Source organism: Numenius arquata, chromosome 6 (assembly GCF_964106895.1).
Source record: "Numenius arquata chromosome 6, bNumArq3.hap1.1, whole genome shotgun sequence".
In the NCBI taxonomy this organism is placed as follows: Eukaryota; Metazoa; Chordata; class Aves; order Charadriiformes; family Scolopacidae; genus Numenius; species Numenius arquata.
The window spans coordinates 11610958-11624892 of record NC_133581.1 but is presented as its reverse complement, the minus strand read 5'-3'; the positions used below and the strand labels follow the sequence as shown (position 1 = coordinate 11624892).

General features: G+C 40.0%; 1 protein-coding gene across 1 annotated transcript in view; it reads left to right on the top strand.

Annotated features, from left to right (window-relative positions):
• Nucleotides 1–5230: 5230 nt before the first annotated feature.
• Nucleotides 5231–13935, top strand: part of PPP4R4 (protein phosphatase 4 regulatory subunit 4) — a 69844-nt gene continuing 61139 nt past the window's right edge. Inside the window, exons 1-2 of the mRNA XM_074150081.1 lie at nt 5231–5320; nt 5805–5878. Of these exons, the coding sequence (XP_074006182.1) occupies nt 5231–5320; nt 5805–5878 (164 nt within the window). The remainder of the gene's footprint in view (nt 5321–5804; nt 5879–13935) is intronic.

Below are 13935 nucleotides of genomic sequence, written 5' to 3'. Positions count from 1 at the left end.
GAGGGTACTAAGTTACAGGAGAGAATACAGGAGACCAGTTTACAGACCATGAAAGCATGTGTACATTCCAGCATTATTTCTTTTATAACCTGTTAATTTCATAGCTGTAACTATGAGATGACCAAAGGGGCAAAAGAACAATCAGAAATTTTGTGCAAATGACAACAGGAAAATGAAGCAACAGTTTCTTAGCAACAAACTGGAAAACATGCTAAATAATATTTTTTCCTACTGAGGTTTTTGTATGTTACAATCCAACCATTGTTCTGAAGCAGACCCAGATTTTTCTGTTTGTTTCTTGTAGATTAATGTTCTTACAGGTCTGCCTTGACACGGACTTTTTCTGAAGAACCACTGTTTGTGGAGACATTCTTACTTGGAGTACAAGTGGAATCAAAAATCTTGGTTTGTAAGGCTAAGGCATTAGATGGAACATTACAGCTGCATTTTTTGTGGGTTTGTTGAACTGTTAAAAAAAAAAAAAAAGGTAAGCCATTTCAGTCGGAGGTTGGTCATTTGGAAATGGTGAGCAACAGCTGATCCAGCTCTGGCTGTCTCTCGCTGGTGGTCAACGGACTGAACTGAACTTCTGCACAGTTTAGGTGCTGGGTCCTGAGCAGAACTGTGATTACACGGTGCATAATCCACATGGTGTGTGCTATGAAAGGGTATTTACTTTTGTGGAATATTAAATGAACAGAAAAAAGGGAAATGAAGAATGAAATGTTTAATTTAATTTTGACCTTTACAGAGACTCTTCAGTAGCCTAAATAAAAAAAAAAAAAAGGGCAAAAAACCACCCCAGAAACAAAGCATTACTTTCAAGTTGACCCAAAATGTATTTTTTTTTTCCCCACCACAATCCAAAAAGATTCTGCTGAATTTTTCCTGCTTTCTTGGTTTGGCCATTTGTTATGGTTTGAACAACCCACAACAATTTATTGTAATTTAGACAATTATTGCATCACCTGATGACCCCTCCCAACCCAGGAAGGGGAACTGGGAAAAAACAAGGAAACCTGAGAGTTGAAATATAAACAGATTTAATAGAACAATACTAAATAACTAACATTAACAATACTAAAGAACCAATATAAGATATACAAGAATTATACTCAGCCCATTCTATCGGCAGGAAGCAGTGCGCTCCCAGCAGGGGCAGCAAATGTTGGACACTGCAAGCGCTGTGGCTTCTGGAGGAAGGGAAGGGCTCAGGGGTCCAGCACCAGGGCAAGAAGTTCTTAAGATCACAGCCATCAAGAGATAGAGAGACTACGCAGCAAAGTTTCTAATTTATATTGAACGTGACGTTCATGGTATGAAATAATCCTGTTGGTCAGCCTGGGTTAAGTGCCTGGGTCAGTGCTGAGGAGTGCTCCTCCTCATCCCTGCACCTGGCAAGGCTTGAAAACACTGAGCCCTTGAATCCCACAGAGTCTGGCCGGCTATAAAGTAAATATTTTCATGAATTCAGGCACTAGAATCTTCTAAAAGTGCAGTTTTTCCAAGCATTAGAAGAGACCTTACTGCAAAGGAAATTACTGAAAGAGAAATTAATCCTGTGTCATTCAAACCAGGACACTGTTGCATAAGAAGTTCTGGCTTTTTATCTGGAGTGCACACATTCTGCCTGAAAGCATTTTTTGGCATGTCCTTCTATATCCCCCAAACCAGTTCCTTCATATTCCAACTGATTCAGGCATTACAATACATGCTGAGAATTCCCAAATTTTCAACTTCTCTGTGAATAACCTGATTTACAGGTTAAATCTTTGGGAACGTGTAACAGGTAAAGTAAGAACTGCAGCCTTTTCACAGTAATTTCCAGAAGGCAGATGCCTCACTAACTGCTGGGCAGGAAAGGAGAACTGTGCATCTGTGCAATGTGAGAAATCCCTTCACCCGAGAGTCCTTGGGTCGTCAGTGTACCTGAAGAATCCTTCAGGTACAAAGTCCTCCCATCTATTTTGTCTCTTTTTTTAATCTTTGTCTGTATTGCATTTAGAGTTTATTGCTCTAGAAGGCATGAATAACATTATTTCTCTTCTTCCGCTAGGTTATGAGTGCCGTTTTCCCAGGTGCTCTGCAGTTGTCTCCATCAATGAAGGATTATTTAAAATCAGCCCTGTGTTGGCTTTGGAAGCTTACACAGATCCTGTGTTAAAATGGAGGTTCTAATTCACTCTGGATTTCACAAAAGCAGTATGAAATAGCTCTTCATTCTACTACAATAGCTGTGACAAGGTTAGAAGGAAGCTGAAAGTAGAGCTTTATTTGGGAGAAGAGAGTAGTGGAAAAGGGAGGAGCTGAAAGCTGCAGCAGTGGAAGGGAAGTCATGCGTGACTTTCATCACAGATGAGAATGCCAAACCACTTGGGGTGAATATGCCTGTAGATTTACTATCAGAGAGGATTACTTGCTATATGTATGGTTTTGGAACAAAATATGCAACCTTTTTTTTCCTATCTGGCAAATGTGTGGGTCAAAAGGAGATATGTTTGTATTGAATCTGGGCAAGCTAATTCCTTCTGTGATCTTTATTCTGGTCCAGTATTCAATTTACAGAAAAAGTTAATATTATTTTTTTTCTGTTTTTTACATTTCCATGATATTTGTGTATCTCTCCGACGTATCTACTGATTTTAAAATTAATGGGAGTCATGCCTGCAGGGTTTCCTGGACTGAGTTACACGGACAGGTTTTTAAAGGTATTAAGGGAGCTGTTTACATGTTTATAAAAAACCCTCTTCTTTAGTGGCTTACAAAATTTATGTAAAACATAATACAATAAATCAGTCTAATTGTATATCTAAACTCCACATGCTTCAGTCTTTAAAACTGAGTTATGAAATACCTGATTTGAAAACTGCAATGAGTTCCTAATTCGAGGCATGCAAAAGAAAATGTCTTTGGTCTCGTAAGATCCTTAAGATTCATGGGAACTATTTGCAAAGTGAAATAACCCCAAATTGGCTCTGAAAGAACTTGCAAAAGGATTTTCCTAACTGAGATTGGGATTTCAGTATGTTTTCCTCATACGTATCACTGGCAGAAGCCTGAGTGTCAGGGTTCTGAATTTGAGAAGAGAACATTTTATAAAACTCTTTTTTTTATTTTTTCCCTGTGGAGCTAGCTGGTAAACTAATCTGAGAAGACTTAGGTTCAGTTATAACTTTTATATTTGCTGTCTGATGATGTTCCCTGGTTAAAATGAGAATGCAAAGGAGATGTTCAAAATAGTGTTTCTCATCTTAATTTGTCATCATGCCTTGAAACTCTGAATGGTTTTGGTTTTCTCTTATGTAACAGTTTAATTATTTATATGTACTTTGGGTTAGATGTTTCTGCTAGTACTTCTGTTGTACATTTGAAATTTATGGAGATGCTTTAATTTTTTACTGTTTTACTGGTTTAACTGAGCACAGGATTTGGCCTAGCTGGTACACAGAGAAGTAACACTCAAAGGACTGTGCTTGTTTTTCACTAGATGAAAGTTGAGGTACTTACCAATCATAAACCAAAAGTAATTCAAATTCTGGGCAATATACTACATAGTATTATCTAATCCTTAGAATTTCTGGAATGATTTTTGTACTTTATCAACAAAACCTATTGGGTTGTGCTGGCATTTCACAGTAAGAGCAAAACATTGCACCCACTCAAGTAAGCCCTTGTACAATATTTACAGGTTTTCTTTAACTCCTGGTGTGTGGTTGTTCAGTTATGTCCCATATAATCATTTCAAAGGCCGCTGTCTTGAGGCCTACGAGAATTACTTTGCTCAGTAAACGTTTAGCGCAACCGTGTGTGTTGATTCTTGTCCAGTGTGCATTTTGCATCACCAGCCCACCCCAAACAAAGCCCTCCTAATTGTTTTTTAAAAAAGATAACGTTTTCCATGCTCATTTGTCTACCAGTCAGGGGTGAAAATGGCATACCTTCATTTTGAAATAAATACTTTCCGTTGTACCCCCAATTTACTCTCGTATTTGTGAGCCAGAATGATAAATCCTGCAGCATCCAAGGCCCAACTGCGGGTATTGGGAAGAGTATCCATATCCATACTGTAAATACCATCCGTATGTACCCTGAGCCAGGGATCGGCTTGTGCAGGTGAAGAGTGAGAAGTTATGAAGAGTGAAAGCGATGTCTTCATTGTAGATTCACAATCCACTGCCAAGGATGCCAAAGGCTTTTTGCTTTTCCTGGGGTTTTGGTGGTTGGTTTTTTTTTTTTTTTTTTTTTTTTTTTTTAGATTAGTACCAAAGCATTCATTGAGGGAGGAAGCCGCTTTGGACTTTTCATTAAAATCGGCACGTTTATAGGTTTCTCCTGTGCAATTTTGCTATGAAGTAGTGGCAGCGGGGCAGGACATGGGCCAGGGGTCCCACCACGGCTGGAAGGGGACGCGGAGCCCCGCGGGGGGCCGCAGGGATGGAACAGGCGCTCCGGGGAGGCTGGAGCTGCGGGAGGGGAGGCCCATGGCGGCCACGGCTGTGGAAAAGGAGCCCCACAGCAGGCCGGGGCGGGGGCGGTGGGGTAAGCTGGGCTGAGGCGGCAAGGGGCGAGAACCCGCGGGCGAGTAACGACGGCTGAGGGGGCGGTGGCGCCCCCCGCCTGTTCGTGAGCCGTTTTGCCCCGCGGAGGCCGCTGTAGCGCCGCGTTGCCCACGGCGACCGGCTGGGCGGTGCTGGGGCGGCCCCACCGAGGGGGCCCGGCGCCGTGAGGGCCGCGGAGCTTACCCCAGCCCGGCCCGGCTGCCGCGGTGCCGGGGCGGGCAGCTGAGGGGGCTGCGGGATGGGGATGGGGATGTGGGTGGGGAGCGTCACTGCACCGCGGCGACCGTCCCTCCTCTCGGGGCGGAGGGTGGGGGGCGAAACAGCGGCGGCAGCCGGGCACCGCGGCCGGCGAGAAGGGGAAGCTTGGCTTGAAACTCCCCCCTCCCTCGCCGCCGAGGTACCCGGGCGGGGGGACCGGAGGCGCCGTCCCCGCACCCTCCCTTGCTCGCCCGGGGCAAGCGGAGAAAGTTTGGCGGTGTGGGCGAGCGGCGGCGGGCGGGCGCTGCCGCAGTGTGCGCGCTGAGGAGAGGCGGGCGGGCGGCCGGCTCGGAGGGGGTGTTCTTGCCTCCCTCGGTGCGAGAGACTCGGCTCGGGGGGAGAGAGGCAGAGAACGAACGTCGGCTGCCAAAGGCGTTAGTTGTTACATGCATCCAATAATCTTCTTCTCCAAAATGGATTTTAGTCAGAGCAATTTGTTTGGATACATAGAAGACCTGCAGGAACTAACTATTATAGAGAGGCCAGTCCGCAGGAGCCTGAAGGTATATACTTCAAAATAGAACGATGCTTTAAAAAACCCATTTGGAATTGTGTCCGTTTTGTTTTCTACAGTTTATTTTTTTTTACAGTACCGGAATACTGAAAATTGTTTTCAGTCATTTTGCAATAAAGTATCGAATTCTATATAGCAGGGGCTTAGTATTTTCGGTGTAAGAATATTAAGTTGGGAAAAAATAGACTAATTTAGGTCTTTAGATTAATTTGTATGTGACTTGTTTATACTTTAAGTGATTAATAATGATAGTGTCTGACATAAAGCTGTACTTCTATTACATTCCATCTTTTCCTTCTGAAAGATTTATTTGATTGAATTTGAAATGTTGGCTGGAGATTTCAAGGATTAAATTCAAATTACTCGTGGAACTATCCCTGGATATGTGGGGAGGAAGGGGTTGTTTTAAGAAGATTAAAATGACGAAATAGTAGGGCACTGTAGACTCATAATCTCTATTTCATGCTTGACAGACACCAGAAGAAATAGAAAGATTGACAGTTGATGAAGAACTCAGTGATATTGAAAGAGCTGTTTATCTACTCAGGTATTTCCTAAAATACTACTGTGAAATGTTGCTGACCATCATGCTTTACATACAGCTTTTTTACTGCTTTACTCTTCACTCCTTCTATTTTCTGTCTTTCAATAGTAGTTTTTTACTTTCTGCTGTGTTAAACATATAGACAAGATAAAAATAGGCACTGTTTTTGTTTTTTTAAAAAAATGCATGGAATAAGATGCCTGTGTACATGTATAAACATTTCTGAGTTTCTAATATGGCCCTCACCAATACTGAGTTGTACTTCATCTTCTTTTCCTCTGCAGTTGATTTTTCAAGATTCCCTGAGTGTTAACATTAATACCACCAATCATTCAGTGACTTTGTATTCACTCTAAGGCGTGAGCAGTTACCACAGACTGGTAACAGAGCTGTTTGAGCATGCTGTGTATGCCTGGCCTTTCAGAAGAGAAAACTTGAGAGACTAGTTTTATAGTCCTTAGGAAATACTGTAGAAGACACTATATTAATACTTCCCTGTGCTCTGGTTTTTCGTTTTACCTCCTTCTTCTTGTTCTTTGAAGTATTTACGGCTACTTGAACAACTTAAATTATGATAGTTTAAAATGCAGATCTTTCAACTACTGTGTAAGTCATCTTTGAGAGTACAAATGTTCTGAGGGATTTTGATTTGAATATGCATTTTTAAACAATGCCTAGTAATTGGAGAACCAGCTGCAGCTCCCTCTCAGTTTGCTTATTCTGCTATTTTAAGTGCTCTTCTAGTTTATGCCTGTCCTCAATGTTTATAGTAGATATTTTCAGTGCCTTAATTTTCTCTTTTTGGGGTGCATGGCATGATTTTTAGGTAAACATTGTTGTCCACTGATGCTACTTTTGATACTAACTTTTGTTTATGTTTTCTTTTTTAATGCTGAACTTTATTAAATAGTGAATTTTAAAACCTGCTTTGCTAATAGTTCCTGTAATCAAAGCAGTCTGTTGACTCTAGGGAAATTCAGAGGAAACAGTTTGCATGTGGTGCATATCATTGCAAAGGATGCATATCGATTCTGGTTTTTATCTCACAGCAATCAGCACAGTTGACTTTTTTTTTCCTTTCCCTGTGTGGCAGCAAATTTCTTTGCTCTTTTCCCAATTAAAGATCATGTTTCCAGCAATATGTCTTTACTGGATCATTGCCTTGTTAAAGGGTAAAAGGTTCCACTTCATATCTTTCATCTTACTAATTGCTTTTCAACCTGGCCTTGAACTTCTGACATCTTCATCTGCTTTCTCTCTACTTGAGCATCTGCTCTGGGCACATAATATTCTTTTCCTTGTGATCAAGTTTTCGTTTTTTGCCTCTGCATTGTCCTCATTGCTGAAAGGTAGCTTCATCTCTGCTTGATAAGCTTTTTGTAAGGCAATCACTTGCTGTGATTGTCCAGGTATGTTAATACAATAATCCAGTGGAAGCTTTTGCTATTAAATAGTATATTGCCTTCCCTGTACTGATTGGAGTATAAGCAAGCGGAGTTGAAAAGCTGCCTGTAGCACAAGTAGTATCTTTTATATAGTGTACAAAAGTATGTATTTTTGGCTTGTCTGGCATTTTTTAATCTATTATAATACAATACCCCTGCCTGTTCCTGTTTGACAGTAATGTCAGTCTGGTCTTTTCATGCCTCATTTTCTCTCACACATGCATTATTTGCTGTCCTTCAGGTTGTCCCTTATGTGGGACTCTCCTTGATATTATTCTTTTCTGAAAATCTCACTATAAAAATTGCTTTGATGAGACTGAAGAGAATTGTTAATGATGTCTGTGTTGCGCTCCATTTGGAAAGGACGATGCTGTATCCATATACATTAAAAAATATGCAAGAACAATAATGAAAAGCAAATCTCTTGCCTTAAGTATCTACAAATAGTATCAAAATACTTCATGTTGTGTCACATTGTCTTTTATGTAACCCTAATCTACAAGTTGGGGACTTTTAATTTACCAAGGAGGATAGCTATAGTGTTGCTTGTACAGTACAATGGAGCTGACTAATACTGAGTGAAACCTTTGTATGATACAGCAAAGCTATGTTTACTGATTATGTTCTGTGAAAGTCCAAAAAGAGTCCTCACATTTTAATGGCTTTAATTCTCAACAAAACAGCCCAACCATTTCCTTCCCTTCTCACATCCTCCTTTCCCTCCAAAACCTGCCCCCAGTGTCTCCTGCCCACCCTTGCACTTGGATACTCTAGTCTGCTGATATGCAGAGTTGTTGTATGTTTAGTAGTTAAATCACTCCTTGATTTGGCTCATCATATGGATATAGAAACAGTTTTGCAAGGAAAAGGAAAGGACTCAGTACCTCTCCTGGTGGCCAGAGTCACTTTAATATGGTACAAGCATGGGTGAACTTCAATTTTAGATCACTGTTGTGCAGAGTACTCAGTTTTAATTAGGTAACATTCTGCAATTAGACCGAGCAAGTTCTACTTTAATAAGAATGCAGTAGCAAATTGGGCTGTCATTTGTTGTACTGTCAATTAACCTTGATTCTGGTTGAGGAACTGGGCTTCCTTAGACCAGGTTGCCAGGGATGTTTTTGAACTTGCCATGGAAATCAAATGAATTTAGGTACCTAAAGAGGGAGAAGCATCTGAGTGTCTAGAATCTGTATTTTAGAGCTTCAGCCTGAGTGCTTGAGAGTTTCTGGAGGGTCTAACTGGAATTGCCGAAGGGTTGTATTCTGACTGCGTTTTGCCTGTTGCTGGCCCAGCAGAACAACAAGGAGAGCAAAATATCTATGTACATCTCAACCATGGCAGTGTCGAGATTGATGACATCATAAAACCATCAGCACATTAAGACAGGCTGCCAGACTTTGCACTGATGCGACTGAATAGTTTGCATTCCACTTCAGGGCATCTTGACCTCTACCAGGACAGTGACAATAAGGAGCTCAGTGACAACAATTTTAATTCCTGCTATCAAGTTTTGCCTGTAGTCTTAGTTTCCACGCTTGCTGATGTTTGATTGATGTTATTACTGATTTTTATTTGTCTTACTGTAGCTCACCCTTTTATGGCATACAGTCAACAGCAAAATCTGTCTTCTTTGCCTGATGTGCAACTGGTTTGGATACAATGGTGCTTACTGGCATAAACACTGTAGAGTGGTTTGTTTTCTGAGGACTTTTCTGATCGATTTCCCTAGGGGGGTTTTACATTGTTGTATGTACTGTATTATTTTGTATTCAGCTACTTTTTGTTTATTTGTGCCTGCTTAGTGTTAAAGCTTACAGGCCTTGACATTTCTGTCATACTCAAAATAACAGGGTAATAATGAATTATCAAGGTGGAAGATTGAATTATTCAGTCCTTTGGGAACATACTGTACTTTGGTTTTGGAGTGATCCTATCCCTCAGTTTAGAAAACAACACAATCCCCCTCCAAAACATTTAGCAGAGTTTCTGAAAACACAATAGATACTTTATCCAGATTGGAAAGAATTCAATGCCTATAAAATTAGCATGTCTTAAAGTACAACTCTATTTTGGTTTTTTTTTATTGTAGCCATCTTTGATTAGCTAGAGTATTCTCAAGTTCTAAACATCTTCTTAATACAGTACATGTTGTCAATTGTAACTGTCAAAACCACTACTGTTTAAAAGATTGTTTAATTTTTCTTCCAGTTTTCAGTCTTCATTGTGTTTGTTTTGGAGATTTTCTTCTCTCTGTAGGTTCAGGCAACTCACCTTTGAATTTAAATGAAAGCTTTCATTTAAATGTAACTGTAGGAGCTGATTTTCTAATATAAACATATCTTTTGGTGTTACATAATCATGAAAACTGGCTACTCTATTCTGATTTTATAGTTTCTGAATTTATGGTCCTGATGCATAGCTAGTATACTGAAAGATCCAGCTGTCATGCTAAGCACATAGGAAAATAATTCTTCCAATGATACTAGCAAGCTCTAAATACTAACATAAAGAGTATTTCTTCAATCTTTTTTTTCTCCCTTTTATTTTGTAAATTACAACTGAAATTTTATGAAAGTTTCATTCGTGATCCACTTAGTTGGACACATAAATTAGTTGCTTGACCTTGACTCTGTTATACAAATAAATTAATGTCTATGGAATCGATTCTTTCACCTTAAAGTGAAAGGTATAGCTGTAGTCTTCTGAAATGATGCTAAGTCACATACTTTTATTATTTTGGATTTGCTTCTTTGGTTACTTTCTCGATCGTATTTGCTGAGTTGAAACTACAACTGAGGAAACAGCTGGAAAGATATAGAGCAGAGTTAATATAGTGCTCTGAGAAACGTTAAAAAAAAAAAAAAAAAAGAGGAGAGAGAAAAATCTTCATTTCAATTTTGTTTCTCAGACCACAGCCAGTGCAGGCAGGTGGCAGTGCCACTCCTCTCCCTGTTCCACTGTTTGTGCTATGTTTGCCCTTGTGCCTGCACAGCACGTTGGGGAATTTATCTGAGGCAAACCATGAAAATAATGATTAATTTTAAAACATCAATTGTGTGATCCAGGGCTTAGTGCACCTTAAAACAGACTTGTGCCAGCACAAAGGAATTGGGTAGCAGCATGGGAACAGTGCTCAGGAATGGGTGAAATGGCTTTGAGACTTAGCACCACGTTTGGCTTGCTTATGGTTTTCATCAAGCTAAGGTTTCCTGGTGTGTGGTTTCACAGTGAAGTTAAGCTGAATTAAGCTCTTTCTGTATCAGAAAGAGTAGCTCTTCCTTCCTTTCCTTACCTGACTGCATGTTACTGATAAATGTTGTGAGCCAGCGTTGATGCTATTGCAGCCATGCAGCCTTGGTCAGATTAGGGAACCGATACTAATTCTAACAAATGTTTCAGGTACTTGCTTCCTACAAAATGTGCAATTGCATGACTGCTGCGCTACTATAAGTGGGAGTATGAGTAGAGAAGTCACAGCTGGTAGATCACTCCTATCAATAGCAGAACAGATTTAGTTTGGGTTACACTAATCTTGAATCTATACTTTGAATCTGTGAAGTCAAGTACTGGTTGAAACGAGGAGAGAGTATAAAAGTATCAGCTGTAGTGTATTTAATGAGACTTTAAATGGACTTCTGGAAGTCTGTGTGACAGCTGCGATGTGTGAGATGGGTGGTATCTCTTCCTTATGCATTGTCAAATTCTCCTCTGGAGATGTCAGTAATATTTATGTTTCAGATCATCTTTGTGCATGACATAATAAGGTGAAACTATGTAGCTGTGTGGATGCCTTTTTTTTTAAATAGTAAACACAAGTGAAAGAACTGTGGGTTTTCTTAACTTCTCAAAATTGTTCTGTTGCCCTGGGGAAACCTTATCATGCTCTCCTAGAAAAGATCTACATAGGAATATACAGCTAAATATTTACAATGTTTCTTTCTTTCTACATGACAGACCCCATACAGGAATAGCATGTTGCCCAGCAGGAGACTGAGTTTGTTTTGTTTTTGTTTAGATGAGCACTGGCATTTAATAAATAACTTTAACAGCTGCACAGTTCATTTTGAGATGGCACATGATTAATGTGTAAGTATAATAATTCTCCTTTATGCCACCTTCCTGAGAAAACTCCCAAGTGTTTATAACAACACTTTATACTTGTAAGGAGCTTTTATCCTCATGCTTGCTCAATATTACTAACTTGTGTTTGTATTCTTTGCCTGATTTGGCAAGAGATAATAGTATTCCACTAGTTTATGTCAGGACCTGGAGATGCATCCAATGGAAACTGCATGAGGATGTAGATAGGAAAATGTAGTGTTTTGTGTTCGAATATATCAAAGGTACGAAGTCCTGAAAGAGTAAGTCAAGCTGCCCGTTTATGGCAAGTCTGAGAACACTTTCCTACGATGGTGCCCTGTAATAGAATGACTGTCACGTGCTAATGACTGAAACGAGTATCTAGCAGATTTTCTTGGAAACTCCTGGTGTTTGGAGCACTGCTTTGCTGTAGGCATAGGGAGCCCTTCACATGTCATGGTGTGATGCTTCCATGGTCCTGCACTCTGACTCGGCTTCATTTGTTGCTGACAGGGAGAAGCAGCAGTTAGTACTGGTCCAGCTACTCTTACCTTAAAAGCAGTAGTAGACATTTCTGTTTTGTGAGTGTTGGGATAGTAGCCTGCACCATTACCTGTCCCAAAAATCTGAGTACTCTGAGGCTCTTCAGAATAATAATTCTTAGTGCTGATACACCGCATATTTTTACATTCAGACCTCTTTTAGATACTCCTCTGAATCTCCACAAAGCAAGGCAGATAACACTGCCTTACATATTGGTTCCCAGTGCTGTACTTCGTAAACTTGGTGTGAAGGGAAGTTGCTTTACTGAGGTGAAATTCTGATTATGATTTAAGGACTTCAGGAACTACGACTGCTGGCTTGGGCCTGTGTCTGTGCCTCACTTATGTGTTGAATAATTTGGAAAGAGACAAGAAATAACTTCATTGAGTTTTAAAATTAATCCTGTTCTCTGGGGTATACTTGTAGAACTGTTTTATTTAGCTATTGTTTAGCTATTTTTAGAGTTAACTTTCATAATCTTAATGTTTTTGTCTTTGTTCCACCAGCTGGTAGTCCAAATGCCAGTACTGTAGTAAAGTTACACTGGATCTTTGTCAAGCCTCAGAGCCCAAAGCTTTATGTCACAGAAAAGAAACCAGGGTTATTTCATCTCTTAAACAGGAAGTTTTACACTGGGAAAACAGGATAGTAATTTAGGCAGTTCTTGAGACTAAGCAATTCAAAGTCTTCATTATTCATTGAGAAGTTCTCCTTCTTCAGTAGGGATGTTTTACTTAATCTTTAAGGGGCAGCTTTTTGTATAGGTTCTCCTTAGGTCTTGAAGACAAACTGGAAGGGAAATTGCAAGTGATTTCTATTGTGAGGATTTCTATTGACATAGCCTGGCAAAAACCGTATTATGCCTAAAGAACCAGATATTTAAATTATACACAATTATAGGACTCTATGTCTGAAAAAGAAGGTCACTTCAGATTCCAAAACTGGTGCCACAAGTGGCATTTCTAGCCAAAGACAGTTACGTCCTCAGGGAAAGATTTTTAAAAATAGGCTAGTGATGCAAAAGTAGCAAGAACCTTTTCTTTTGCACATGATAGTGATGAGATATGTACTGAATTGTTCTCAAAGCTCACACTTTGAGAATTAACATGTCACTGGTACCAGCCAGTTTGCACATGATAGTGATGAGATACGTACTGATTTGTTCTCAAAGCTCACACTTTGAGAAGTAACATGTCACTGGTATTTGTCCATCTTGATTCCCACCTTGCTCCCCCCAGGGTATAGTTGCCTTCCTGCGTCACGTTGTGTATGGATATTTCCAATCTGAACAATAACAGTATCCTCTGCAGGCTTTGAAAATAAGGGTTCTCAAACTCTTATGCCTCAGTCTGTTAAAACTAGTTTTTCATGGATATCACATTCACTGCAGTTCTTGGAGTCGCACCTCTCTGCATGAATGACCTTGCTGGTCTCATGGAGACACTTGTTGACAATATGGAGTTGTGTCCCATTGAATGTTAATTCCCTATAGCCTATCAGATAAACACCCCTGTCTACGGAAGGAAAATGTCTTTCTGCTTTATGAGTCATAATAAAACAGAATGAGAAAAGAGACAAAAAAACACTTGGAAACTTCTGCTGAGTCTCTTAGATACATCTGTCTGAGGCATGCTTTATTGCTGCTGGCTGGTACTTTTATACAAGCAGGAAAATGTGCCAGGTATTTCATATCCATGTCATTATTTGAATGGACTCTTGTTGATGCAGGTATTCTTATTTAAAGTCTACCTTTTTGCTTCTTTTGCATTCAAATATACGTTGCTGCATGTTTCTTTTTGCAAAGCCTTACCCTATGAGGGGTTAATGTTAGGGAATAAAAATATCAGGCTCTGGATATATTCCTCCGTATCTTGGTAGCAGTTGTTTGAGGAGCAGTTTTCTTTATTCCATGTTGTTGCGTGGCTGTGGGTTCTGAGAATGTGTACAACTCTGCTGTGCAGATTAGCTGAGTCATTCCTTGTCAGTCGT